This window comes from Mycotypha africana (genome assembly GCF_025528875.1).
Source record: "Mycotypha africana strain NRRL 2978 chromosome Unknown BDF20scaffold_10, whole genome shotgun sequence".
Classification (NCBI taxonomy): Eukaryota; Fungi; Mucoromycota; class Mucoromycetes; order Mucorales; family Mycotyphaceae; genus Mycotypha; species Mycotypha africana.
The window spans coordinates 1,429,267-1,451,408 of NW_026515734.1; the positions used below are offsets into that span (position 1 = coordinate 1,429,267).

At 37.5% G+C, this 22,142-nt stretch overlaps 11 protein-coding genes across 11 annotated transcripts; 6 read left to right on the forward strand and 5 right to left on the reverse strand.

Annotated features, from left to right (window-relative positions):
• Positions 1-91: 91 nt before the first annotated feature.
• BDF20DRAFT_963232 (uncharacterized protein) lies at positions 92-1,524 on the forward strand (the record flags this gene model as incomplete). The annotated part of the gene is made up of 7 exons (XM_053084954.1): positions 92-199; positions 323-413; positions 487-579; positions 636-975; positions 1,084-1,160; positions 1,263-1,408; positions 1,483-1,524. Coding segments are annotated over exons 2-7 (777 nt in total), but the record flags the coding sequence as incomplete, so codon positions are not given.
• A 443-nt stretch (positions 1,525-1,967) lies between these two features.
• Positions 1,968-2,282, forward strand: BDF20DRAFT_891567 (uncharacterized protein; the record flags this gene model as incomplete). The annotated part of the gene is made up of 1 exon (XM_053082256.1): positions 1,968-2,282. A coding segment is annotated over one exon (288 nt), but the record flags the coding sequence as incomplete, so codon positions are not given.
• Positions 2,283-3,839: 1,557 nt separating this feature from the next.
• Positions 3,840-4,643, reverse strand: BDF20DRAFT_826290 (uncharacterized protein; the record flags this gene model as incomplete). Its single annotated transcript, XM_053078056.1, has 3 exons — positions 3,840-3,944; positions 4,011-4,299; positions 4,582-4,643. 3 exons carry the CDS (start codon positions 4,641-4,643, stop codon positions 3,840-3,842), a joined length of 456 nt encoding a protein of 151 aa, XP_052933156.1.
• Positions 4,644-7,393: 2,750 nt separating this feature from the next.
• Positions 7,394-8,330, forward strand: BDF20DRAFT_891582 (uncharacterized protein). Its single transcript, XM_053082257.1, has 2 exons — positions 7,394-7,941; positions 8,197-8,330. Exon 1 carries the CDS (start codon positions 7,668-7,670, stop codon positions 7,896-7,898), a length of 231 nt encoding a protein of 76 aa, XP_052933157.1. The 5' UTR covers positions 7,394-7,667; the 3' UTR covers positions 7,899-7,941; positions 8,197-8,330.
• BDF20DRAFT_916276 (uncharacterized protein) lies at positions 8,068-9,018 on the forward strand (the record flags this gene model as incomplete). The annotated part of the gene is made up of 3 exons (XM_053084428.1): positions 8,068-8,342; positions 8,504-8,726; positions 8,785-9,018. 3 exons carry the CDS (start codon positions 8,068-8,070, stop codon positions 9,016-9,018), a joined length of 732 nt encoding a protein of 243 aa, XP_052933158.1.
• A 513-nt stretch (positions 9,019-9,531) lies between these two features.
• BDF20DRAFT_891593 (major facilitator superfamily domain-containing protein) lies at positions 9,532-11,918 on the reverse strand. The gene is made up of 8 exons (XM_053082258.1): positions 11,849-11,918; positions 11,493-11,762; positions 11,310-11,405; positions 11,051-11,232; positions 10,889-10,978; positions 10,490-10,817; positions 9,899-10,409; positions 9,532-9,813 (listed from the first exon to the last, which is right to left on the reverse strand). Exons 2-8 carry the CDS (start codon positions 11,631-11,633, stop codon positions 9,680-9,682), a joined length of 1,482 nt encoding a protein of 493 aa, XP_052933159.1. The 5' UTR covers positions 11,634-11,762; positions 11,849-11,918; the 3' UTR covers positions 9,532-9,679.
• A 766-nt stretch (positions 11,919-12,684) lies between these two features.
• On the reverse strand, positions 12,685-14,324 carry BDF20DRAFT_127597 (uncharacterized protein; the record flags this gene model as incomplete). The annotated part of the gene is made up of 4 exons (XM_053074741.1): positions 13,942-14,324; positions 13,164-13,874; positions 12,872-13,094; positions 12,685-12,806 (listed from the first exon to the last, which is right to left on the reverse strand). Coding segments are annotated over exons 1-4 (1,238 nt in total), but the record flags the coding sequence as incomplete, so codon positions are not given.
• A 65-nt stretch (positions 14,325-14,389) lies between these two features.
• BDF20DRAFT_826035 (uncharacterized protein) lies at positions 14,390-14,884 on the reverse strand (the record flags this gene model as incomplete). Its single annotated transcript, XM_053078028.1, has 1 exon — positions 14,390-14,884. A coding segment is annotated over one exon (495 nt), but the record flags the coding sequence as incomplete, so codon positions are not given.
• A 1,149-nt stretch (positions 14,885-16,033) lies between these two features.
• BDF20DRAFT_891607 (P-loop containing nucleoside triphosphate hydrolase protein) lies at positions 16,034-19,664 on the reverse strand. Its single transcript, XM_053082259.1, has 8 exons — positions 19,547-19,664; positions 19,251-19,457; positions 19,145-19,171; positions 18,747-19,076; positions 18,504-18,690; positions 17,656-18,426; positions 16,874-17,581; positions 16,034-16,807 (listed from the first exon to the last, which is right to left on the reverse strand). Exons 1-8 carry the CDS (start codon positions 19,561-19,563, stop codon positions 16,319-16,321), a joined length of 2,736 nt encoding a protein of 911 aa, XP_052933162.1. The 5' UTR covers positions 19,564-19,664; the 3' UTR covers positions 16,034-16,318.
• A 143-nt stretch (positions 19,665-19,807) lies between these two features.
• BDF20DRAFT_891621 (uncharacterized protein) lies at positions 19,808-20,807 on the forward strand. The gene is made up of 2 exons (XM_053082260.1): positions 19,808-20,111; positions 20,208-20,807. The coding sequence occupies exon 2, from the start codon at positions 20,284-20,286 to the stop codon at positions 20,497-20,499; it is 216 nt and encodes a 71-aa protein (XP_052933163.1). The 5' UTR covers positions 19,808-20,111; positions 20,208-20,283; the 3' UTR covers positions 20,500-20,807.
• A 40-nt stretch (positions 20,808-20,847) lies between these two features.
• BDF20DRAFT_127607 (uncharacterized protein) lies at positions 20,848-22,039 on the forward strand. The gene has a single exon (XM_053074742.1). It carries the CDS (start codon positions 21,196-21,198, stop codon positions 21,787-21,789), a length of 594 nt encoding a protein of 197 aa, XP_052933164.1. The 5' UTR covers positions 20,848-21,195; the 3' UTR covers positions 21,790-22,039.
• Positions 22,040-22,142: the final 103 nt, after the last annotated feature.

Here is a 22,142-nt window from a genome sequence, read left to right on the forward strand (position 1 = left end):
TTTTTCAATTGATAGTGGCATTACGTTAAAGTACTACGAGACTTATTGAGTATTTTAGTGTGACACAGGTCTTATGAGCAATAGACACAGGGTTGTGGTTTACGAGACTTTATTTATGAATTATATGAATTGATCTACGCGTTAAACTAATCCCAGGCACGTTCTTCCGCCACGTAGATAACCGTTGTTGTTGTCAATCGTAATAAAAAATAAATGTTGTCAAATTCAAAGAATTTACAGAAGATAACTTTGACATCTTTCTTTTGATTTCCATCTTCTTCTTGTTATACTTCTTTCATACTTTTTTTCTTCATCCTGATAGCTACTACTCACCATGTACAAAGCCAAAATCTTGCAAAAAATCAAATCGGTGGCAGAAGCCCATAAGAATAAAGTCAAAGATGAGTCCTTCCGTAAGTAACACATGAGCGCGCTGCCACAAATAGGTTATAGTGGTAATCCTCAATTCATGTTTCGTATGACTAGTAAGCATCGAGTGCAAGGATTGCAAAACACGCGGACGTTTCAACAAGGCATACCATGAATGCAAGTTTTACAAAGCAGTTTCTGCGCGTGATGGTAAGTATCATGCTCTCACTGCAAGACAAGTTTATGTTTGCTTAACGGAAATTTAGTTGGAAGTAGCGGTAAGAAACGTAAGCAATCAGCTACAATCAAGGAAGAAAAGAAGCAAGCAAAGAGAAAGAAGAAGCAAACAACTGGAGATATCAAGTGTATCAGTTGTGGCTTAAAGGGTCATTCTACTTCTCGTTCTCTCGAATGTCCCAATCACATTGCTTCAAAGGAAGAAGTTATTACCTCGACGCTTGGAGAAGGCTCCACTGTATTCACGAGGAAGCTTCCTCTTACGTCTGCTGTGAAGCCAGAGTTTCGCGAACAATTCCAAGAAAAAGTCATCTCTTGCTGCTCTGACATAAGGAGAATAGTATTCTCTAGTCAATTATTCGTTAACTCGTACCTCATTCATTATCAGGAGAATAAAAGGAATGCAAACAAAGGCGACAAGAAAGACACTGATAAAAACAGCAACAAAAGCAGTAAAGAAGCCAACAAAGAAGACAGCAAGAAAGACAGTAAAGAAGCCAACAAAGACAGGTCTATTCCTGATGTATTCTGCCAGCAATTCTGGTATTCAGTAGGTCAGCTAGTAACGGGCAAGCAAGTTACTCACAAAACGGCATTATCCGAGGACATAAAGCAGTATTATACAGACTTCAAGGCAAAGTTCCCTACTATCGAAGTAAAACACAAGCTGACCGTGGGATATAGCCAATGCCTTACAGAGGCAGCAAAGGAATTGAGCGTCTCTTACACAAACTCCATTGTAGAGCGCTTCGAGCAGCGCTTAACAAAGTTCCTTACTTACAAATTGAGAACTATGCTCCCGGTAAGGCTGTAACCGAGTACCTTCTTAATGCTCTGCTGTTTTATTCATTTTATTTCTCTTTATACACATTCTAGAATATCAAACGCACTGATGTACAAAGAATTGTACAGCTGTATCTGCTGCTCCTGCAAAGTTTGTTAATGCGTTATGGAACATACAGTTTGCGTACGAGCAAGAACATATACAGCATAAGCCGTACGATGTCCGTGTCCTACCACTTCCTCAGCGTTTCTTTCCCTTTCCTACTCCATCGCTGAAATGGCGTTTCATCGCGATAAGTATAAACGCTCTTACACCCTTCATGTTTCCCGGAAAAGTTGCCAAGGGTTATACAGCCCAACTCGAACAATTCTGTAAAGTCTTTGACTTCAAAAAGTTTGGCTTTAAGAGAAGAACTTCTTCAGCAAAACTATCCCTAATAGTAGACACACCCGTATTTTTGCTTGTGTCATAGTCTAAACGCTTTGACGGAAAGTTCTGATGTGTTTCGAAACATGGTTAGGTCGGACAGTTTTACTGTAGACTTTCTGTTCAGCCGCAAAAAGAAAGCAAAAGAAGACATGGCCATTCATAATCACACCTTGACTTTGGAAGATTTTTCTTATGACGAGGTACAAGACAATTACAGACCCGCTTTCCTTGATCCAGGGCGAAGATCTGTCTTCACAGCGGCAATCGGACTAGACCGTAACAAACATCAAGTACGCAGCTGCTCTACCAAGGAATATTATCATATGACCGGAAGTACCAGATACGCTGCAAAGCTGGAAAAGAAGAAAGCAGGCACACTTAAAATGATCGAAAGTGGCATACCAACCGCTAAAACTTCTATCATCGAACTACATGACCGTCATGTAAAATATATGTTGCAGCACTTTGAAGCCTTGTTTTCTTTTTACGGCGAGAGAACTGCTGAAGACCGATTTCGTTTATACCAGGGTCAGGAGCGTGCTGCTGACAACATGGTCAATTTGCTTATTAATGGAACCACAAAGTACAATAAGCAATTGAGGTTGAAGAAGAAGAAAGATCGAAGTAAGTGGCCAAAGAAGAATACCGACAGAATGGCATATTGTAAACGTAAAAAGAAGAAGAAGAAAAAGCAAAACGTTCCAGAAGAGAGGGAAGAGGCAGATGCGAGAGAAGTAAGCGATGTTCTCGCTAAGAAAGATAGGTAAGGTGTATAAATGATAAGCAATTCATCCACTATTCGCAGAAATATTGATAGAACTCATGCTTTCTACAGCAATTCCCTGAAGAGCAAGTGGAAGCCTGAACCCTTTAGTGTAGGCGACACTAAAAAGATCCCTTTGATTGTAGTTGGTAATGGCATGTTCTGGAAGAGTGCAGTGCCCATCAAAGGCCATAAGATTGGTGTCCTGGGAGTTCTTTGGCGTGCCTTGAAGCGAAGAGAGGTTGCTGGCGATTTACTGACGATAACAATTGATGAATACAAAACCTCTCGAATATGCAATAATTGTCGTTCCAACAATCTTGAAGCATTGAAGACAGTTCCCGGCCAAAGTATCCTTGCCTGCAAAACCTGTTCGATACTTTGGAACCGGGACGTCAACGCTGCTAAAAACATGTTGACAATTAGCGTTTCGATTTGGAAGTCAACTGGAAGACCTGCGGAGTTTTCTAGAAAACCAAAATCACCCGCAACAACCACCTAACACCATCCTCTAATCGCCAGCACGAAGCTGGTTTGATTTTTACAGGTAAGCGTCTCAATTTTTGTGTAGTTTGATCTTGAAACTATAACTTAATGATCTCAAAAATTTACTTTTCTCGTCTAGTTATATTGCGGCTTCGTCTAAACCCAAAGCTAAAAAACTGTATCGGACACACTTGGTATTAATTATTTTTTTATCGTCGCTTCTTCAATACTGTCAGCTATAATTTCGCTCTTTGCTAAAAGAGGAGTGTGACCATGCTCATGGATTACTTGGTGAATCACTGCGTTGCCCATCACAATATCATATTTTCTGACCCTAATATATTCAGTGATAACGCTATTTTTGGTATTAAACAGTGCAGAATGGCTTAGGTTAATCCCACATGGCAATCTCCTTTTGGCACCAGTTGTCTTTTGGTTTTTTTTACCGTTCGGTTTTGGCACTTGCTGGGAAAGTGCGATCAATCGATAACTAGACATATGGTGCACAACATCTTAGATCGCAAACATTCAAGCCTTCCTTCGCCTTCTTTATTAATATTAGATACACTTATCTTTTTTACATATAGCAGCAATATACTATAGAAGGGGTCTCTTCTTATGCCACGCAAAACCTCTAATTAGTCACCCGGCCTTGAATGATAAATCATAAGGCATCATTATGAGTATTAATAATATTTATTCATTCTTGTATGCTTTAATCATGCGCACTTTAATCAGTTATCTTCAAATATTTATCTAATTGGAGGTATGTTAATTTAATCTACTTCTTATAGTATCCTCAATGTCAACTTGGATTATCCCAATTTCTTCCTTCTTCGGTTCTTCTGTGATACTCTCCTGTCCATCCAATAGATCCTATAATTCAATCATTAGATATCATTTATGATATCATTTATTTACTCTATATATATATATATATACCCCTAGCTTCAACATAAACTCCATTACTTTGATCCAGTAAAATCTGTCGCTCCAATCACGAGGAGCAACTGTAGATCTTTGCTCGACAAAACACCATTTGTTTTCTTCCACTCTTTTGGAGGACAATAAGGTGATGGTGTTGTTGACGCATTGAACTGCAAGGACTTGTCTCTTTCCAAATGTTTTCCAAGAAGCTGATAAATATCTACTCGTCTCATGCTTTAAACAGCGACTAGTAGCCTCCATCAGTTTTAAAGTATCATCAACAGTATGCTCGCCATCTATTTCACTGATATGTACGCTGCTCTTTTCTACTTTAACTCTTCATTTACTTTGATTTTAAGACTTTTGACACCTTCCTTCTTTGAGTCAACACAACGGACTAACGAGACAACTTCATTAGAGATTCGTACTGGTGGTATAGCCATTCCAATTAGTTCAAATTGGTCTTTCAAACCAAGAAAGCGACTGACAGACGCGCCAAATTCATGAATATTATGACTTTTGAATAATTAACACTTTCTCTCGACCAAATTTTTTTATTCTTTTTCTTTTAATTACTCTTCCTTACCCTGAACACTCTATGATTAATCTCTCAGCCTTTTCTTTTACGCTATATCCGATTCCATCCATGAGCTTCTTTTGATTGTCATCCAAGCATATAATCAGCTGTTTGTTCGCTACAAGACCTTTCTCACACCTATCGTAGTTAACGAAAATGAATTAAAAAACAAAGTTAATGAAATCAATACTTGTTCTTTTAATTACCACATGAATGAAAGATTCTTGTACACGGCGCTGAAGTATTTGAATAATGGTACGATATATTCACAGTATGGGGTACGTTCGTTTGAGTCCGTATAATAGCTTGGTTTCTCACAGTTCGCGTGATAATCATTTATAATGTACTTCAGAAGCTTGATTGCTTTTTTATCACTTTCGGAATGGTTTGAATCGAGCTTATAGTTGTCAACTGCGTCTAGCATCTCTTTATATTCGCCGTTGATCACTTTGTTAATCAAATTGTACACTTTCGGCAAGCTACTGACGCATTTATGTTGTATTTGGCTTATCATAAAAATTGATAACGGTAATAAGTCGATGACTATGAACTTAGGTGTCTTTATTGTTCTTCAGATGAAGTAGAAGGATTATATACTCTGTGAGATTTAATGGGAATTCTATTATTTGAGGACGCGTATGCTAGTCACTAATTTCAGGTTCAGATGCTTATTGTGTGATTATTATATTTAGGCCTGTATCTTGTTCTATGTTGTACATAACCTATATTAGATGTAATATAGATAGACCGTGGTAGAATGTATTCTCTACCTGGTTGTACGTACTCGAGTATTGCAGTTATTATCTCACCAAACTCGTCAACTTATTCTTATGCTGATCTTCCATGTTTTCTTTATATTCGTCTTTGATAATAGAAGATACAAGTGTTGATGGAATATCGGACAATATAATTTCAAAAACAGGTGCTACCTGGGTCGCGTCTTCTTTGGTGACTCTTGGTTGGCTGAGCTTAGCAACTGTCCAGTTAGTGGTTTAGCAAAGGTGAATGTCTTGTTGGTTTTTTGGACTATAACTTTTCCATTCTTTTGCACATCAAAACAAGAGATAAAAAATGAATAAATTATGCTACTTTTGAAATAAAGAAATAAAGTCTATTTACTTGATATTCTTTATTGAATTGAGAAGTAATCATGTGTATAATTAGTAAACACATTCATATCCAACGACATACGTCTACTTGTAACTTACCCGGCTTGCTATCCGCTGTTCTCTTTCTCTAAATAAAAAATAGATGAATTCAAAAAGAAAATTGTTTAACGTAATCGCACACTTACGCTTTGTAAGATATTATTTGTTTGTTCTGCTTCCAAAGTTGTTGATTTTATCAGCAATTTTTGTTATAGAAGGAGTTACATTTGATGATTCTCTTTGATAAATAGCCTTCAATAACTAATAGAAAAAAAAAGTATTTCATACTTAATACATTTATGCGTTACACCTGGTTAAAAAGCTAATTATTCTTCTTACACTAAGTTTTTTTAACAAGCATTCACCACGTTTCTTGACAGATTTGCGTGTATTCATAGCTTTTTTCAACGAAACTTCAGTTAGATCATATGCTGTAGATTTTTCGACATTTTGTTTACTGTAATACGCTAAAGCGCTAATAATCTTCCAATCTTTTACTGATGTATGCTCAAAATAGTTGTGTTGAATGTTGTTTTCATCTATATCTTCGTTAGTATTCACTTGTTCAGTTGCTTTGTGAGAAAAAGTTATTAGACAGCTTTGGGGATGCAAATTTCAATTTGAGTAGAAAGGTATTTCATTCCAAAAATGTGTTGCCGATCATTGACTACGCAAAACTATACCTTTATTGAAGCTTTTTGGTCGTTATCGCAAAGTAGTAAAAGTTTATACCATTCATTAACTGCTAAGGTCAAGCTTTCATATCAATGTGTATGTTATTCGTACTAGTTTTTGCTATTTACACTTCTAATACACTTCTAAAATAAAAACGTTGAAGGCTGAGATATGCATATATTAACCTTCCCAACCCTAATCTCCTATGTAGTAAAGAGTATCCAATTAGAACAGCAGTATCCTAACATGTTTACAAAAGTATTTACACAAGTTGCTAGTGCAAATAAATTACTTGGAATTATTATGTCACACTTTTTGTTAACCGCTATTTCTTCCATCTACTGCAGCTATTTCAGAAGATTGCAGACACTTGCTTTTTTGGTTTTCAGCGCTACAAGGTACTCTTGTTAGCGACTGCCAGAATTAGGTTTTTGTGATTGCATTTTGCCGCTTATTGAAAGTGGTTGATGATCGGTAATAGTTGGTCTATCCTTCTATTTCCTTTCACAATGTTGTCTAATTCTGGTGCTTGACTTGCCAAGGCCGTTCATTAAATTGGATGGTTGCGGGTTCTGTATTATGAATCTTTGCTGAATTCTTGAAAAAGAGCAGATTGTAAGCCATCTTCTCAACCAGCTTTTCTGATAAGGTATTATCATAATACTTTAGCACAAATGATATCATCTTGATCTTCCAAGATCTTCAGTGTTTCCGTTTTTTCTTTTCTGTAGGTATTTCAAAGCATCCGAATCAGTTGAATTCCTTATCTTTGTAAACCAGTAGCTACACTGGGATCTTTGCTCTGAAAAATACCCATCAAGATATTCTGTTGAGGATAAATGAAGTAATTCCGCTGGGCCTCTATTAGTCTAAAGCTTGTATTCAAGATACTATGACACGTTTTAAACTACAGAACGACTTCAGTACCTGCTTGACAATCTGACACACGTCTACTTTGACACCATTTGCGGCTAAGATCTTATCATTCTCATGATAGTTTTAGTTCAGTTGTAATTAATAGTTAAATACCCGTTGATAACCCCCGTTTCTCATCTAAAAGTATCATTCTTAACAAACTTGAATAAAGGGTATCTTTGTTGTGGCTGGTCATTTATTGTCTTATTTTATTTTATAAGTCTTTAAGTAACTGGATATATCAATGTATTCCACATGGCTTTGACACTGCTCAGGAAAACCTGTTTTGACGGTTGGGATCTCAGTGTTAATCTGTTTGATGGACAAGCGTGCTGAAAATCTGGTGCTTCCAGTCATATGATAGTACTCCTTTCTGGACCTGCGGCCCTGGTGCTCTTCGACATCCAGTCCACATGCAGTAGTAAACACGTCTCTTCGTCCTGGATCGATGAAGAACGGCCTGTAAGTTGTTTCAACCTATTCGTAGGTGAAATCTTCGAGTTTCAAATCATGACCATCTATGACTACGTTTTCTTTTCTCTTCTGAATGGAAATGAAATCAACAGTGAAGCCATCCGACCGAACTAGATTCTTAAAGAGTATCTCTTGGCTTGGCTTGAGGTCATTTAAACTAGGCAAAATGAAATGAGGGGAGGAATTAAGAATTTGTATTATTAGATACTGGAGACCTTCTCAAAGCCCAGCATTTTAAAATTATAAGAAAAATATAACCGGCTTGAAGGACATCGAATCGGAGATGCCAACCAGCAAAACGGTTCACTCGGATGGGCAATATCTACTCTATCTCTCATACGTTTTGCAACATCTCCAAGCTTTTCATGGCTTCTATGACTTTAATTCCGCTAAATTTAACTTTAATAATTACCAAGGCCGCCTAAGAGCCAATGAGGAGATGGCCAATATGCTAATTGATGGAGGAAAAAAATTTAATATAAGGAAGCGGAAAAAGACCAACAAGAACAAACGTAGAAAAAGAAAGCGTCGAAAAGGACAAAAAACAGTAGAAGCAAGGTAAGGGCAGAGAAAGCTGCGAAAAGTGCGACCGTGGAAAGAGTCACAGGGGGAGTCGCAGAACAAGCCAAAGAAACCACAAAGCTCAAGCCAAAGGTGAGTCATAGATACCTGTACCTCGACTCTGCATTTGTGTCATTCGCTCAATATGTCATCTATAGGAACAAAGCAGAAAATGCCAATAGATGGACTGCCGCAGCATTTTCCGAAGACCGCACCAAATTCCCTCTGATTGTTTTCGGTGACGGTATGCGCAACAAAGATAATGTTCATTTTAAAGGGCATTCATCCGGCGTCACCGGAAAACTCTATCGTACTCTCTTAAGAAGACAGCGCTACTTTCTTGCTGCGGTGGTGGACATCAACGAGTTTAAAACCTCAAAGGTGGGTCTCAAATTGCCAAATTAAGTGCCCATCTCTAGAAATAACGTCATTTTCGTAGGTTTGTAACAATTGTAATGGTGTCGAAATGAAAGAAGTACGAATTTCGGACGGCTCCAGCGTCTATGGTACCAAGATCTGCAAAACCTGTGGTATAATATGGCAAGAGACGTCAATGCGGCCAAAAATTTGCTTACTATTGCAAATTCCGTATGGGACCACAATGGCCGCCCCGACATTCTCTCGCCATCGCCATAAGGAAAATGGTGCTGCAGGTTCTATACCGACGGCTTAAAGATTTTTACGCGTTTAGGTGAGTTCATCTTGTGGAATTCCTCACTGTACATTTCTGAGGTTTTATTAACTGCTGCTTGGCGTTACATACTCAATTGGCACAGAATTCCTACCCTGTTTGAGTAATAGTAGTTCGCACATTTAGCATTGAGCATTTTGACAGAAAAGGTATGATCCCAAAAACTATACTTTTCATCCAAAAGAATCTTTAAATTAGTCTGAATTTTAATTGTAATATAGTCTCAATTTAATAGCCATTTGGTGCAGACAAGCGAAAAAAATAGTAGTACGTATCACATAAATGGAGTTCAATTGGCTTACTGACGTCTTTTTAAGTCAGAGGATAAATTTCTTCGATTGCTTGTTTAAACAATCCATTCTTCTTTTGTTAGCATTTGACAACGATAAGTACTTAAGTAAAGCATAAAGAGCTAGCAACTACATACCAAGGCAAGCTCTGTAATTTGAAAGCTGAGAAGTCGATGACACAATAAACAAGCAAAATTTTGTAGAGACGGGAAATAGACTGTTGTTTTCGTCTTTAATAAAGAAGTAAAATATCTCTAATTATTATACAGTAAGGTCTATGAATATATAATTAAGTAATAAATGGTATATTTGAATATTAAAGCTATGCTTTTATATTAAGTTAGAAGCACAGTTTAGTAACCTGAATAAGCTCGTATCTTTGGCCCCTTGATCTTCATTAACAATATCAAGAAAGCCCAGACAAGATTGAGCATGCCGAAGAAAAATGTAACCCAACCAGGACCAACAGCTTCTGTCATAGGATTAGCTAGTTATTATACAAACAAATTGTTCAAATTATCAAACGTTAGCTTTCTTGGTACGTTTGACTGTTAAATATGATTAATACATACCTATCAGACTGAGGACGCAAGCCCATATCATCCTCACCAAATTGGCAGCCGCAGTGACGCTAGCACCGCGATCCGTCACTGCATCTACCAAATAGGCCATGCAAGGATTAAAGATTTGCACCATGGCAAAACATTGTAGACCAAACATGATAACGGATACCCACACATTCCATCCAAATTGAACAGGCCAGCCCCATAAGAAAAATGTGAGAGGATTTAGAAAAAAGGCGGCTGGCCAAACGTTGGGAGCTAGTCGATCTTCAGGCAATGCAACGCCATCCCTTTTTGATTTGGCTCTATTCAGAAAAACGTCAGATATCCTGCCTGAAAACAGCGAACCGAGGACTTCACCAATGCCAGGTGAAAGAAATGATAGACCGATAGAACCACTGCTAAATCCGTAAGTGTTGGTATAAAGAGTGGGGAGCATATTCTCAATAGCAAACATTCCACCAAATGCAAAACCGGTAGCCATTGAAAATATCAATACAAAGGGATGTCGAAGTAAAGCCTAAGTGAGTATAAGTTAGCCTTGCATCTTCCTACCTGCAAAAGTAGAGATTTTGAAAGAATAGAGAATATGTCACTTACAAGTGCAGATAAAGGATTCATTATTTCAGATTCAACAATAGTCTTTTCTTCAACTAAAAGCGTTCCGCTTGAGGACATATCTTCGGCAGTATCAGTAATGATTGGTGTTGCTGATCGCTTCTCAACGGCAGATTGTAAAGGATAGTCGGGAGTACTATCTGTCAAACTGTGCATCACAATTTTACATTCTTTTCCCCAGATGCTTTCTTGACGATACGTTTCTTCCATTGCAAAAAATACAAGCAGTAACAAAATGCAACCAATAACAAATAATAGCCAGAATACAGATCGCCAACCCCATCTTTCAACCAAATACCCTCCAAAAAGTCTTTTCAAAAAGAGTCTAAATTAGATATGTTCTTTAAAAAAGAAGTACATAAGGGTTTTTATCATACTTACGGGCCGAAAAGTGGACCAGCAAACGAACCTGTGAAATAAATTCCTAAAGCGTTGCCACGTTCATGAACCTCATAGATATCAGCGACAGTTCTACGTTGAGTATGATATTAATGTGAGAAAAAATATGAACAATAGCGCGAAAAAGCTTTCAATTACATTTACCCTGCCCCAATAGCCCAAGCCGCAGAAATACCAACAGCCTGCAGAATTCTCATGCCCAATAATGCTTCAATATCGTGCACAAAACAAGCAACTAAAGAACCCACCGTATAGATGATAATGGAGAAGAAATACACCGGTCGGCGTACCTTCCAGTGGTCACTGATACTACTATAGAAAATAGGCTACAAATAGTGCTTCAAACGTGAGTTATCTGTACCTCATTGAAACAGGTGAGACTAATGTGTTTGCGAAAACGTACTGCAATACCCATAAATAACATGTACAATGAATTGCTAAGTGTCACCATAATAGACGGACTATTCAATTGTGCTGTTACTTCTTCAAGTGCTGGTAACTTTATAACAAGAACGTTTTAGTAAGATAATGAGATATGGATTTAGTTAACGGAACCGCAAATGTTATGCACTATCAATAACTTTACATAAATAGTAGAACAAAATCCAGGTATAATGGCAATGAAACAAACAAGACCAAGCAATACTCTTTTTCTCCAAACTGGTAACAGTCTTGGATCTTTTGTAACAGGGATTTTCAGCAACATCAACGAATTGAGGTACGTCATGTCGACAGACTACTTCTCTAAAAACGAAACAAAATGGCAGAATCCCTAATCTGATAAAAAAAGTTTTTATTTTTTTGATCAGAATCGGATGTTGAAAATGCTTCCAATAATCCAATGCATTAAGGGTAAGTGGAGAAAGGTAAATGAAATTTTACAATACGGTTAAACATGATTTTTATTATACAATTTTTTAAACCCAATGGGCACATAGGTAAACTACATATCAGAAAATTGCCCCGGGGCAGCTCGATTTGAGAATAGAGCGATGTATAGTGTCGGTCAGGGTGCCGTGGTGGGCGAAAAAGCATACTATCTAAATGGGGGGAGGGGGAAGGGGCTAAACTAATCATTATAATTGGTAGGCTAAGACTTTGGGCGCGGTTCGGGATCTTGCTTAATTAAGCCTGGGCGGGCACCGCAATTATTCATAACTTGTTTAAACACCAACACCGACCGAGAACCACCTTGATAGCGGCATTAAAAAACCCTAGGAAGCAGAGAGAAAGGGATCAAAGCTGAAAAAATTTCAGCGGCGTACAAGAATCGAACCAACAATCGTTAAGTTTGGAAAGCTAACGTGTTAACTACCTCCACCGGGGGCTAGGCCCCCAATTTTACAATACTGTTTTTTCGCTTGACTTTCGCACGAAATGGCTATCGAATTGAGTCTATCTTACAATCAAAATTCAGAGTAGTTTAAAACATTATTTTGGATGAAAAGTATAGTTTTTCAGATCATACCTTTTCTGTCAAAATGCTCAATACCAAATGTGCGACCTACTCTTACTCAAACAAGGTAAATATACTGTGCCGAAGCACAAAATATCTACCCTGTTTGAGTATGTAGTAACGTCAAGCAGCAGTTAAAAAAAACTTCGGAAATGTACAGTGAGAAATTTCACAAGATGGACTCGCCTAAACGCGTACAGATCTTTAAGCCGTCGGTTCCGGAGAACCTGCGGCACCATTTTCGTTATGGCGATATCGAGAGAAGATTTCGGGTCGACCATTGCTGTTCCATATGGAATTTGCAATATGAAGCATGTTCTTTGCTGCATTCAAATCGCGCTGCCATACGATACCGCAAGCGTTACAAGCTTTGGTACCGTAAATTGACGATCCATCAGCAACCTTCACTTCATTCATGTTTTTAGCCAGGCAGCCGTTACAGACCTACAAATAAGGTGTCCATCAAATTAAAACCAACTTGCACGTGCATTCTTCTCAACATAACTTACGATTGACGTTCTGAATTCGTTAATGTCTACAACGACTGCAAGTGAACATCTTTGTCTCTTTAACAATGTGCGATACAACTTTCCTGTCACACCTGATGGGTGGCCTTTGAATGATACACAATCCTTATTCTTCATCCCGTCACCGAAAATGACTATTGGAATTTTCTTGCGGTCTTCAAAGAATGGAGCAGCGGTCCATTTCTTAACAGTCTTGGCTTTGTATCTGCAAAGGACATGTTAATATATTATATATTCACCAGTTACTGTAGAAGCAGTAGTAATGAATGCGTACCTTTCTTGCGCAGCTGCTTTCACATTGATCGTTAACTTCTTCTCTTGTCGTTCCTTCCTCCATTCTGCAGCCCTCTGTGCTTTTCTTGTATGTACCTTACTCTTCGTTGTCTTGCTTCCTCTCGGCAACTTTCTTTTACGCCGTTTATTCTTGTTGGTTTTTTTTCTTTTTCTGGGATTATACTTTTTGCCTCCATCCAAAAGCATGTTAGCGAGCTCTTCGTCAGCTCTTTGACGACCTTGATAGTCGTTAGATATGAATTTGGCAGAGTTGAAGCCATAAAATTCATGTAAGCTTTGGATATGTCTCAATACATAAGAAAGGTACAGCTTATATTGTATTTCGGAGTGAACAGTCTTGCACGTCGGTAGATTGGTCTCAATTTCTTTAATGCCAGTTGCAACCTTTGCACGTCTGTTATATCTAGCAATTTGAGCGCGCTCCTCTTTGCTACATGTGCGAATTTGATGCATATCCGTGTTGTAACCAACTACAGCTTTGAATATCTCATTACGCCCTGGATCTACAGCTACCGGCATGAAATACTTGTTGATTTCAGCAGGAGTAAAATCCTCAAGAGTGAGTGTAGCTGTTGCACTTTTTTCTTGCCGGAAACGGACAAACAAAAAGGTAACAGCAAAGCCATCTGTGTGTATTACACAATTGAACATGTCCTTAGAGTTGGCTGGAGCTCTGACAAGGTCTTGTAGGCTATTTGAGCAACAAATGTTTGTTAGTGCCATTGGGTTTTGAAAGCAAAGTGTAGTTTTTTCCTTACGTTTCATATCCGAACTTTGCAAAATTAAAAACGTTAGAGAAGATCTCGAGATTATTAGCATAGGACCGGTTGCCAATGGACTGTCTGGACAAACAGCATAGGGCCTTTTCATTGATGCTGACATGCTTCCATTTGAATGACACAGTGGGAGTTAATGAGAATAATTTGGGTTTTTTTGTCATTCGGACCAGCGGTAAGGGCTTTCGTTTCAACCATCTGCAGCATAAACGCCAAAGGTGGTAGAAATGTTGATGGTGCTGCTGTGATATTTTCAATTGTTGGAGTTGATGGCATCTTTTTCATCAATGATTGGCATGTTGCATCGACTTCGGGCTGTTTTGTTATATCAACATCCTCCAACCATTTACAAGTATCCATATCATTCGAAATTTTAGGAAGGCAATATGAGTCAAATGAGTCCATAAATCACATTGTTCTTTGTTTCCTATTATTTGACAATGAATTGGGCAATTAAAATCTTCTCTATGAAGATATAAGTCAAGCATTTTACCTGGAAAGTAGGCTTCAATGCCCAATACAAGTAATATCTGATACGTTTAGTGAAGTTTTCCACCATGTGGTTCATGTAAGTGGTTGCTATACTCTCGCATGCAGCCGCCATAGCATCACTATAACCTTTGATTTTTTGATCCTTGAAGGGGGATATAATGGATGGATCGTCAGTAGCAACGTCATCGAACGTCAGAGCCACAGTGTGGTTAATGTAGGCTTTGTTGGTAATTTTTTGGCCCAAGACTAGCTTACAGATGCAGTACCAAAAGTTTTGTTCATAAATGTATTCCTGAACAGTTAAATTACGGTTCTTAATAATGTAGTAATTCATGAAAAGCTGCGCTCTGGTTGTGACGTCCCGTATAAATCTGCACAGCTCAATCACTTTTTGCTGGAATCCTTCATGCTCTTTCCGTAAGATACAGCGCTCAGCATCAAAAACACCGTCCACGTAGGTTACAAGGGGCAGTTTCCGAGCGTAAAGCTCATACTTATCTGAATAGTTTGTTCGAAGGAGCTCCGCTTTAGTAGTAATATGTTGTTGGCAAGCAAAGGAAGCTTTAGTTGAGTGACCACTTAGACCACAGTGCTTGCATATGAGAGTATTCGATGGCGATGCTTTTTTTGCTTCTAGCCTTCTCTTTTTGCCTTTATCTTTAGCTTGCTTTGTTTCGTAGTCGTCCTTTCCGGACTTTCGTTTCTTGGCTAGAAAAGCATATGAATAGAATATCAGTGAAAATGAACAGGAAATACTACCTCTTCAGCTTTCTGTTACCATTATATTCTGGACACAAGTATGAGCCCTTATGGGCATGTCCTTCCCGTCCGCAATCGAAACATGTTTCTAGAAATTAATGGTTCAATGATTTTGTTTGAGTACATAAACGAATAGTAAACGAAATACAGCAAGCATGAACTGACTTTCTCTATTTTCTTGCTGCTTTTTCTTCAACTTTGCTGCAAGGTAAACTTTTGCTTCTCTTGACGGCATGCTAAAAAAGCTACTCAAAAGATACAAACACTCAGTTACAAACAAAATATGTACAGTACAGTCGTTGTGAGTAGCTCGTGATGAGATCTTATTTTAATCTACCTGATGATCCACTGTCAACACTTCTTTAATAATTCTTTAAAAGATATAACTAGACTCTGATAAAAAAAGGGAAAAGGTACCAGCTTTTTATCTTTTTATAAACTGAAACTTTTTGTCAGAATGTTATATTTGGACAACAAAGAAAGTTTTGACAACGAAAACAATCTAGACAGATTTCTTTAGACGCGCTAAATTTTGACACCAAATCGAGACACGTTTATTAATAAAGACACGTTTATTTATCACTTCATCAGTTACTGACAATAAACAGGCTTTTTTAACTTAATTTATACAATCACCTATTGTTATTGCTTTCTTTGTGACACGATTTTAAATCAAGAGAGATGCTGAGCAGTCAATGAGAATACACGATTGTGAGTCATTTACATAGAATACAACTAGACTATCAGTTTAAATGGCAGCTAAGGAGAATGTAGGTAATTCTTCTGGGCCGATCAAACAACGAAACTTACTGCAACAAATGCATGCAAAAAGAGGCGGGCCTCAGATGTTTACTACCAGTGTCCAAATGTAAAAAGTAAGTAGTCCGAAAATAATGACTTAAATTTTCTGAATTAAGTCAATCAAAATATCCAATTTTGTATACAAGAAAAGTGTAAATTAAAACCGAAAATACAATAGTACATAGTAGTGACAGTATTATATAAATTACTTGTGAAGAGTCATCACAAAGGAATAAAGTATATGCAGTATTTTTAAAAAAGACAATATGAGTATGAATCTAGCTTAATATTAAGGTTTTAAGAGAGTCTATTTTCCAGAAATGAGAACAAGGCCATTCGATAAACATCTTACAGGTGATTTCAGCATATCAATCAAAATTTGATTGTTCATACTGTCACTTGTCCTTCTTAGCTGAATAAAACCTTGTTGAAATTGTTGCAATGTCTGCAATGTATGCTGATACAGAGCTGATTGCAAGTTAAAGGTTACCATATCTCGCTGTATTATCAATAATATGAGCGCACGTAAATCACTTTCACGTAATGGCTTGAGTATATTAATGAGTTTAACATTGTTCTTGTTGTCAAAAGCGGAAAAGCACGCGCTATTGGATGGAGATGACAGTAGATTTAACTGCTCCGTAATCATATCGACCTGTACAGTGATAATATCTATTCTCTCATCCATGTATTGCTGCTTTTGTTGCTCTTCTTGAAATTTGTCCTTGTAGAATTCTTTCAACATTTCTTTTCTCTCCTTTAACAAATCTCTCTGTTCATGCAATAACTTGATTTTCTACACCAGCAGGAATAATATTGGTCAGTTTGTGATATGAGAAGGGCACTCAAATAATTGCGCTACCTGTCTCTTCAACGATTTCATCATTTCTGCACATATTGGATGTGATTTCAAGTGTTCAAAAGCAACGATTTTTTGAATTTCCACGAGTTTCTCCTCGACGTTCACTTTTTTGAGAGGTCCTGTATATAATCGTTTTCTGTTGGCAACTGTGTCCTGACTTACTTTGGGAGCAATATTTTTCATTGTTGTTGCTCCTGATATTCTTAAGTTACAGGCCTTCGTATCAGATGCTGCAGCAATTGACACTCTATTCAGAATAGAGCGTATTTGCGTTAAAGATGTTGCAGGATTATTAGACATCGCCAAAACCTTTTTAATCGCAGTATTTACTTGCTTCAGTTGATTTGCAAGAGCATTGTTTTGTAAAGCCAACGTATCAAAATCATTTGTTGCTGATTTCACTGCGTGACGAGTGGTAGTAGTTAATGTCGAATCCATTTGCTTTGTCGTCATATTTACATTTGCTGACTTGTCATTCTTCAATAGTCTCTTTTTCTTGCTACTGCTGCTGTTTATGTCCGCAGTTATCGCATCAGATTGTGCTGAGATCACTGCTGTTGCTGCTCTCTGAGGGATGCCTTTCTGTTGAGATTCTATTTGATGTTGCTCTAAAAAGGTAATGAGCTGTTTCTTTTCTTTGATATTCAGTTGAAGAATATTGATCACGCGTAAGAATAGGTTGGGATCTGCCAAAGCACTTGGGTCGCTCTATGATATGATAGTGTATATTCTACATTCAATACCAGCATGTGTTGTTATTCCTGTTTTTCTTTGTTTTTTACCTTGATTTTCTTAGCAAACACATATTCTTTTCTCAGACGTCCTTTCTGCTTCTCTAACATTAGCTGCAATGTCGGTTTTCCTAACTCATCGGTAAAGGGGCTATTGCTTCTTTTTCTCTTTGTGCTCAATGATATAGTAGGCGTTATTTGACTTTGTTCGTCTAGAATACTCGTATTTGATCTTGTGGGTAGATGATCAATGATTGTAGTATTGTCGCTATTGCATGTTTCTTGGCAAGAGTTTAAATTCGCAGTAACATGCAATTGTTGTGGGATGCTATCAGCTTTTGTATCGTTTGTAGTAGCAGCAGTAATATCATTTTGGTGTTGAAGCAGTGTCTGTAATTCTTGATTTTTGGCTCTCAAATTGTCCAATTCAAAGTGGACTTCCTTCATGAAGGCATCATTCACTCTTAATTCTTCCTTTAAACGTGAATTCTCTTCCTTCAACGTGTCCAACAAAGACTGTTCATGATTGATGGTAACCGTGTTTTTAATATTCTTTGCTCTGTTAGCGTATTTCAAAGTGCTCAATGTTTCGTTGGCATTACTTTCTGCGGGTGAAATGCAGGCTAACATAAGTGTTTGACTATTGCCGCCCAAACTGTCCTGTAAAAGTCTCGTTAGCTTTGAGTTTCTGTAAGGTATATGAAGATGTTGTTGTGGCGTCTCATCTCCAAGCGCAGATATAACATTTCCAAGAGCTAAAAGTCCAGAGTTGATTGAAATGCCCTCTTTAGCCCTTTCACCAATAGCATTTGTCTTTTTGAGCTTAACACACAGGATAGCAATTCGTTTTTATTAAGTAAAAAGTTGTTTCTAGGCGTTTCTGCATGTCGTATATTTACCCTTTCCGAACCTGCAAGGTCTACAAAATGGAATTTCGACTCTATTTTTTTGGCAATTGAATTGCCATTTAGTGTAGTTGAAATATGCTGCATCAAGGTGACTGAAAAAATGGCATGCGATCTTGATGAGTTTGAATTCATGTCTGTTGCAGCAGTCGTCCTAGAGTGAGAGCCTTTTGATAGGCAGCTATAAGCTTTATGTCAATATCTATATATATACATTGTGTACGCATGTACACTTACTCGAGTAATTCCTCAGAACCTTGAATGAAATTCTCGTAAACCCCTGACCAAGTGATATTTCCATTGTTGTCTTCTCGAATTACAATGTTTGACTTTTTATTGTTTTTCAACAAGTCTATTATTTCTTCATTATATAATTCAAGAAATGAGCATTTCACTTCAAATTTTACATGTTCACGTTGTTGTTGTTGTTGTTCCTGTTGTTGACTGTTTTGCTGATTTTCAATCCATTTGAATAGATTTTCAGAAAAACGTGGTATAATTCCTTTGCTTTCATTGCTGACATTTCCTGCAGTGCCCATGCTGTATGTCTTTCCACTACCTGTTTGACTAGAAAAAATTGTTATAATGTCTGTCTTCATGTGTGTGCTTAAGAGATTTTTAGTGCTCAAACATACCCGTAAGCTAATATAGTAGCATTATATCTATAAACAGTCAAATTATTTCATGAAATTGGGATTTTCGTTCTCTTATCAGATAGTAGACTATGTCAGATACGCTTACCCTAAGATAAACTGGTCAAATAATGGCTGTATGCATGAATCGTATATACAAGCCTGTTCCATTTCGGGTGGATAGATATAGTCAAACGTAAAATAACGATCTGGTTCGAGTAAAACTTGTTGAGGTTGCTGTTGACTGAACTTGATAATGCAACGTTCTTGTTCTTTTGACTCTCTACCATTCAATGGTCGCACACGCAAAGCCACCCTGATAACAGATCAATTTAGCCTTCATAAACATCAAATACTACACTAGTAGCAAGGAGATACTGTTTAAATCCATATGTACGTGCATACCTGACTGTCACTGACATTAGCTTCAACGTTCAATTTAATTATCTGTATGCGCTTCTAATCTTATAACGGAAGAGCCTGAAATTAGAGAAAAGAGGAAGAAATTGTTGACTGATAGAAGAGAAGAGGAGAAAGATGTATGATTTTTTGAGAAATTGCCTTTAAAATCAAAATTACGATTGTGTAAACAACCCTTTTTTTTTTGTCTCACACAAATTCATTCTGCATTTCTCAGATACTGCTGCTTTGAAAAAAAAAAATCTAAGGGAACAAACCTTTTCCGGAAATAATAACGTATCCATGGATCGAACTGATTATTTGCGTGGCTTTACAATAATCGGTAGCAGCAGTAAAAGAACAGAGTATCGCCCCTTTTTTCAAGCATATTATAGCTGCGATGAACAACTTGAATAAGGAAGTCATATCTTGCAATATTTGTGTCCCTACAATAACCTATAAGCCTAGCAGTACTGCTGAATGAGCTTCGTATCAATAAAAGAAGTCTCTAACGAAGATCACATCAAACAATAATATTCCAGCTTGTCGGAGCTGAGTGTACACGCTCATTGTAAAGTATTTTCCTGTCTTGAGTTTATCAAAAACATTAGGAACAGAAAAAGAAATGAGGCAATCTGAAACATCTTTTTCCACTGTTTGATTGTAGTCTGACGCATTTTAACAAGTACATTAGCGCCCTTATCCATGCTTGGTGTATGCAATAACTTTACTATACTAATCTAATGCTGCCGCCTCAGGGGCATCATAAAGTGCTAGGCTCAGGCTATCGACCGCGCCAAAGGGTAGTTGTATCAATCATATTTCAGATTGGCTTGATATATTCAACTTGCCTGTTGCGGACTTTTGATGTCCTTACATTCATCAGTATCAATTATGCTTCTTTTACGGTCATCGGTTTGGATATCTTTTGCAATACATTTTACACAGAGTTGTCATAAACTGTAAATGAAAAAGTCAAAAGGCGCAAAGTATGATATCAATGGCTGAAAATATATTGGAAAAACCCCGTAGTTTAATACAAACCTCAGCAAGTATGGTTCAACAACGCTGTGGCTTCTGTTCCATGGAAGAGGTTGCTATAACAACGCGGAGAAAAAGACAGTCCTTCTGTATACAAAATCAGAAGCCGCAGCAACTTTTTGTTAAGGAGGTTTAAAGTGTTTCTTGCCTTCAACCTCTTCTTTTACAACCATTCAAGAAAGCTGGAAGACGTGAAGGAAAAAAAAAAAAAAGAAAAAAACAAAAAGTCTAGTGTTCACCAAGCAACAACAACAACAACAACAATAACAACAAATTGCTTCGATTGTTATCACTCATATTTGGTTTTCCGTGTTTGAATAGAAAAAGGTGAAAAGCGATCTCTTTTGCCTCTTTTTCAATTCAAACGAATCTGAATTCCTTTTTCAGTTTCTCCCTCGACGAGAGGAAGCGATTGAAGGCTGTGTTCACTGACTTGAAAAGAAAGCAGCCTTTTCTGTAAAACAGAGTAAAAAGAAGCCTCCAAACATAACATCAACGACAAAGGAATTCACTTGCTTACTCTTTTAACGAGAAGCGATCAATCAGAAAATCACTATACTCAGCAATACAGCGTAACACGTCCGTTTGATTTGCTATACACGCACATAAATTAAATGCGGATAAAATCAGAACCGAGACATCGGGCATGGCTCGAAGACGCTAGTTCTAAAGAAGATAACATTTTACTTCCTTCTCCTCCACTCCAAAAAAGCTCACCTCAGTGTCTTGGTTCATTACAGTCAAGTACTGTCACTTTTGGAAGGCAACCAGCCTTTGTGCCCTGTTCCCTTGTATCAATTGACAGTCAAGAATTCTCAATTAGCGATGGTAGTGATAGTGCCATAGCAGTTCGCAGTGCTGCAGAAAGTGATGACGAAGTTAATATAATAATGGAACCTTATCTGTATCACCCCACTGCTGCTTGTGCTAGCGATGAATTTGTACTCAATGACTTGAAAGCACTGTTAAACAGCCAGGGGTTGAGCAGTGGGTCAATGGTGTCATCACCCTTTTTAGCGCCTACTGGCAATTTTATAAATGATACGTATAACAGCTATCATTCCACAATGTTTGAAAATTTTGAAAGTATGGATTTTGATATACAGGACGTTTTAGCTACATCCAAGTATTCCAGCAAGAGTGGAATTGATAATATGGCCTTCGTTGATACTGAATTAGCTCTATTTCCTCAGCTTCATCGATCATAGTTTGAATAAGTCACAGAAACAGTTACATATATTACTTAACCCATAAAAACTGATGTTGGAAGACGAACAATTTTATCATGTCGCCGAACTTTTTGAAAAACAAGCTACATCTTTTTAAGTTACATATTTATATTCACATCGATATATCCTCTATTGTTATCCTTTTACCCCTTCCATCTAATTTCCCGTATAAATATACCTACTATTACTTCATATTGAAAAGAAATAACATACTGTTTCGATTCCCGTTTGATACTTTTGAGGAATTATAATTCACACGATGAAAATATCACTCCTGTGAATCTGTAGCTTATCTGTGCGTTCGTTTGTTTCTTTGCTTTGAAAAGCAATAC

Excerpts from the sequence above, each read along its gene's own strand:
- BDF20DRAFT_891593 (XM_053082258.1), bottom strand. The coding sequence starts at position 11,633 with ATGACGTACCTCAATTCGTTGATGTTGCTGAAAATCCCTGTTACAAAA. Across the intron at positions 10,410-10,489 it reads TGAATCCTTTATCTGCACTT|GCTTTACTTCGACATCCCTT; the intron begins GTAAGTGACATA and ends ATACTCACTTAG. Across the intron at positions 9,814-9,898 it reads TTGCGTCCTCAGTCTGATAG|CTAATCCTATGACAGAAGCT; the intron begins GTATGTATTAAT and ends TATAATAACTAG.
- BDF20DRAFT_891607 (XM_053082259.1), bottom strand. Across the intron at positions 19,172-19,250 it reads TTTGACCAGTTTATCTTAGG|ATATAATGCTACTATATTAG; the intron begins GTAAGCGTATCT and ends GACTGTTTATAG. Across the intron at positions 17,582-17,655 it reads TGTTTGCTAAGAAAATCAAG|AGCGACCCAAGTGCTTTGGC; the intron begins GTAAAAAACAAA and ends ATCATATCATAG.
- BDF20DRAFT_891621 (XM_053082260.1), top strand. The coding sequence starts at position 20,284 with ATGCTGCCGCCTCAGGGGCATCATAAAGTGCTAGGCTCAGGCTATCGA.
- BDF20DRAFT_891582 (XM_053082257.1), top strand. The coding sequence starts at position 7,668 with ATGATAGTACTCCTTTCTGGACCTGCGGCCCTGGTGCTCTTCGACATC.
- BDF20DRAFT_127607 (XM_053074742.1), top strand. The coding sequence starts at position 21,196 with ATGCGGATAAAATCAGAACCGAGACATCGGGCATGGCTCGAAGACGCT.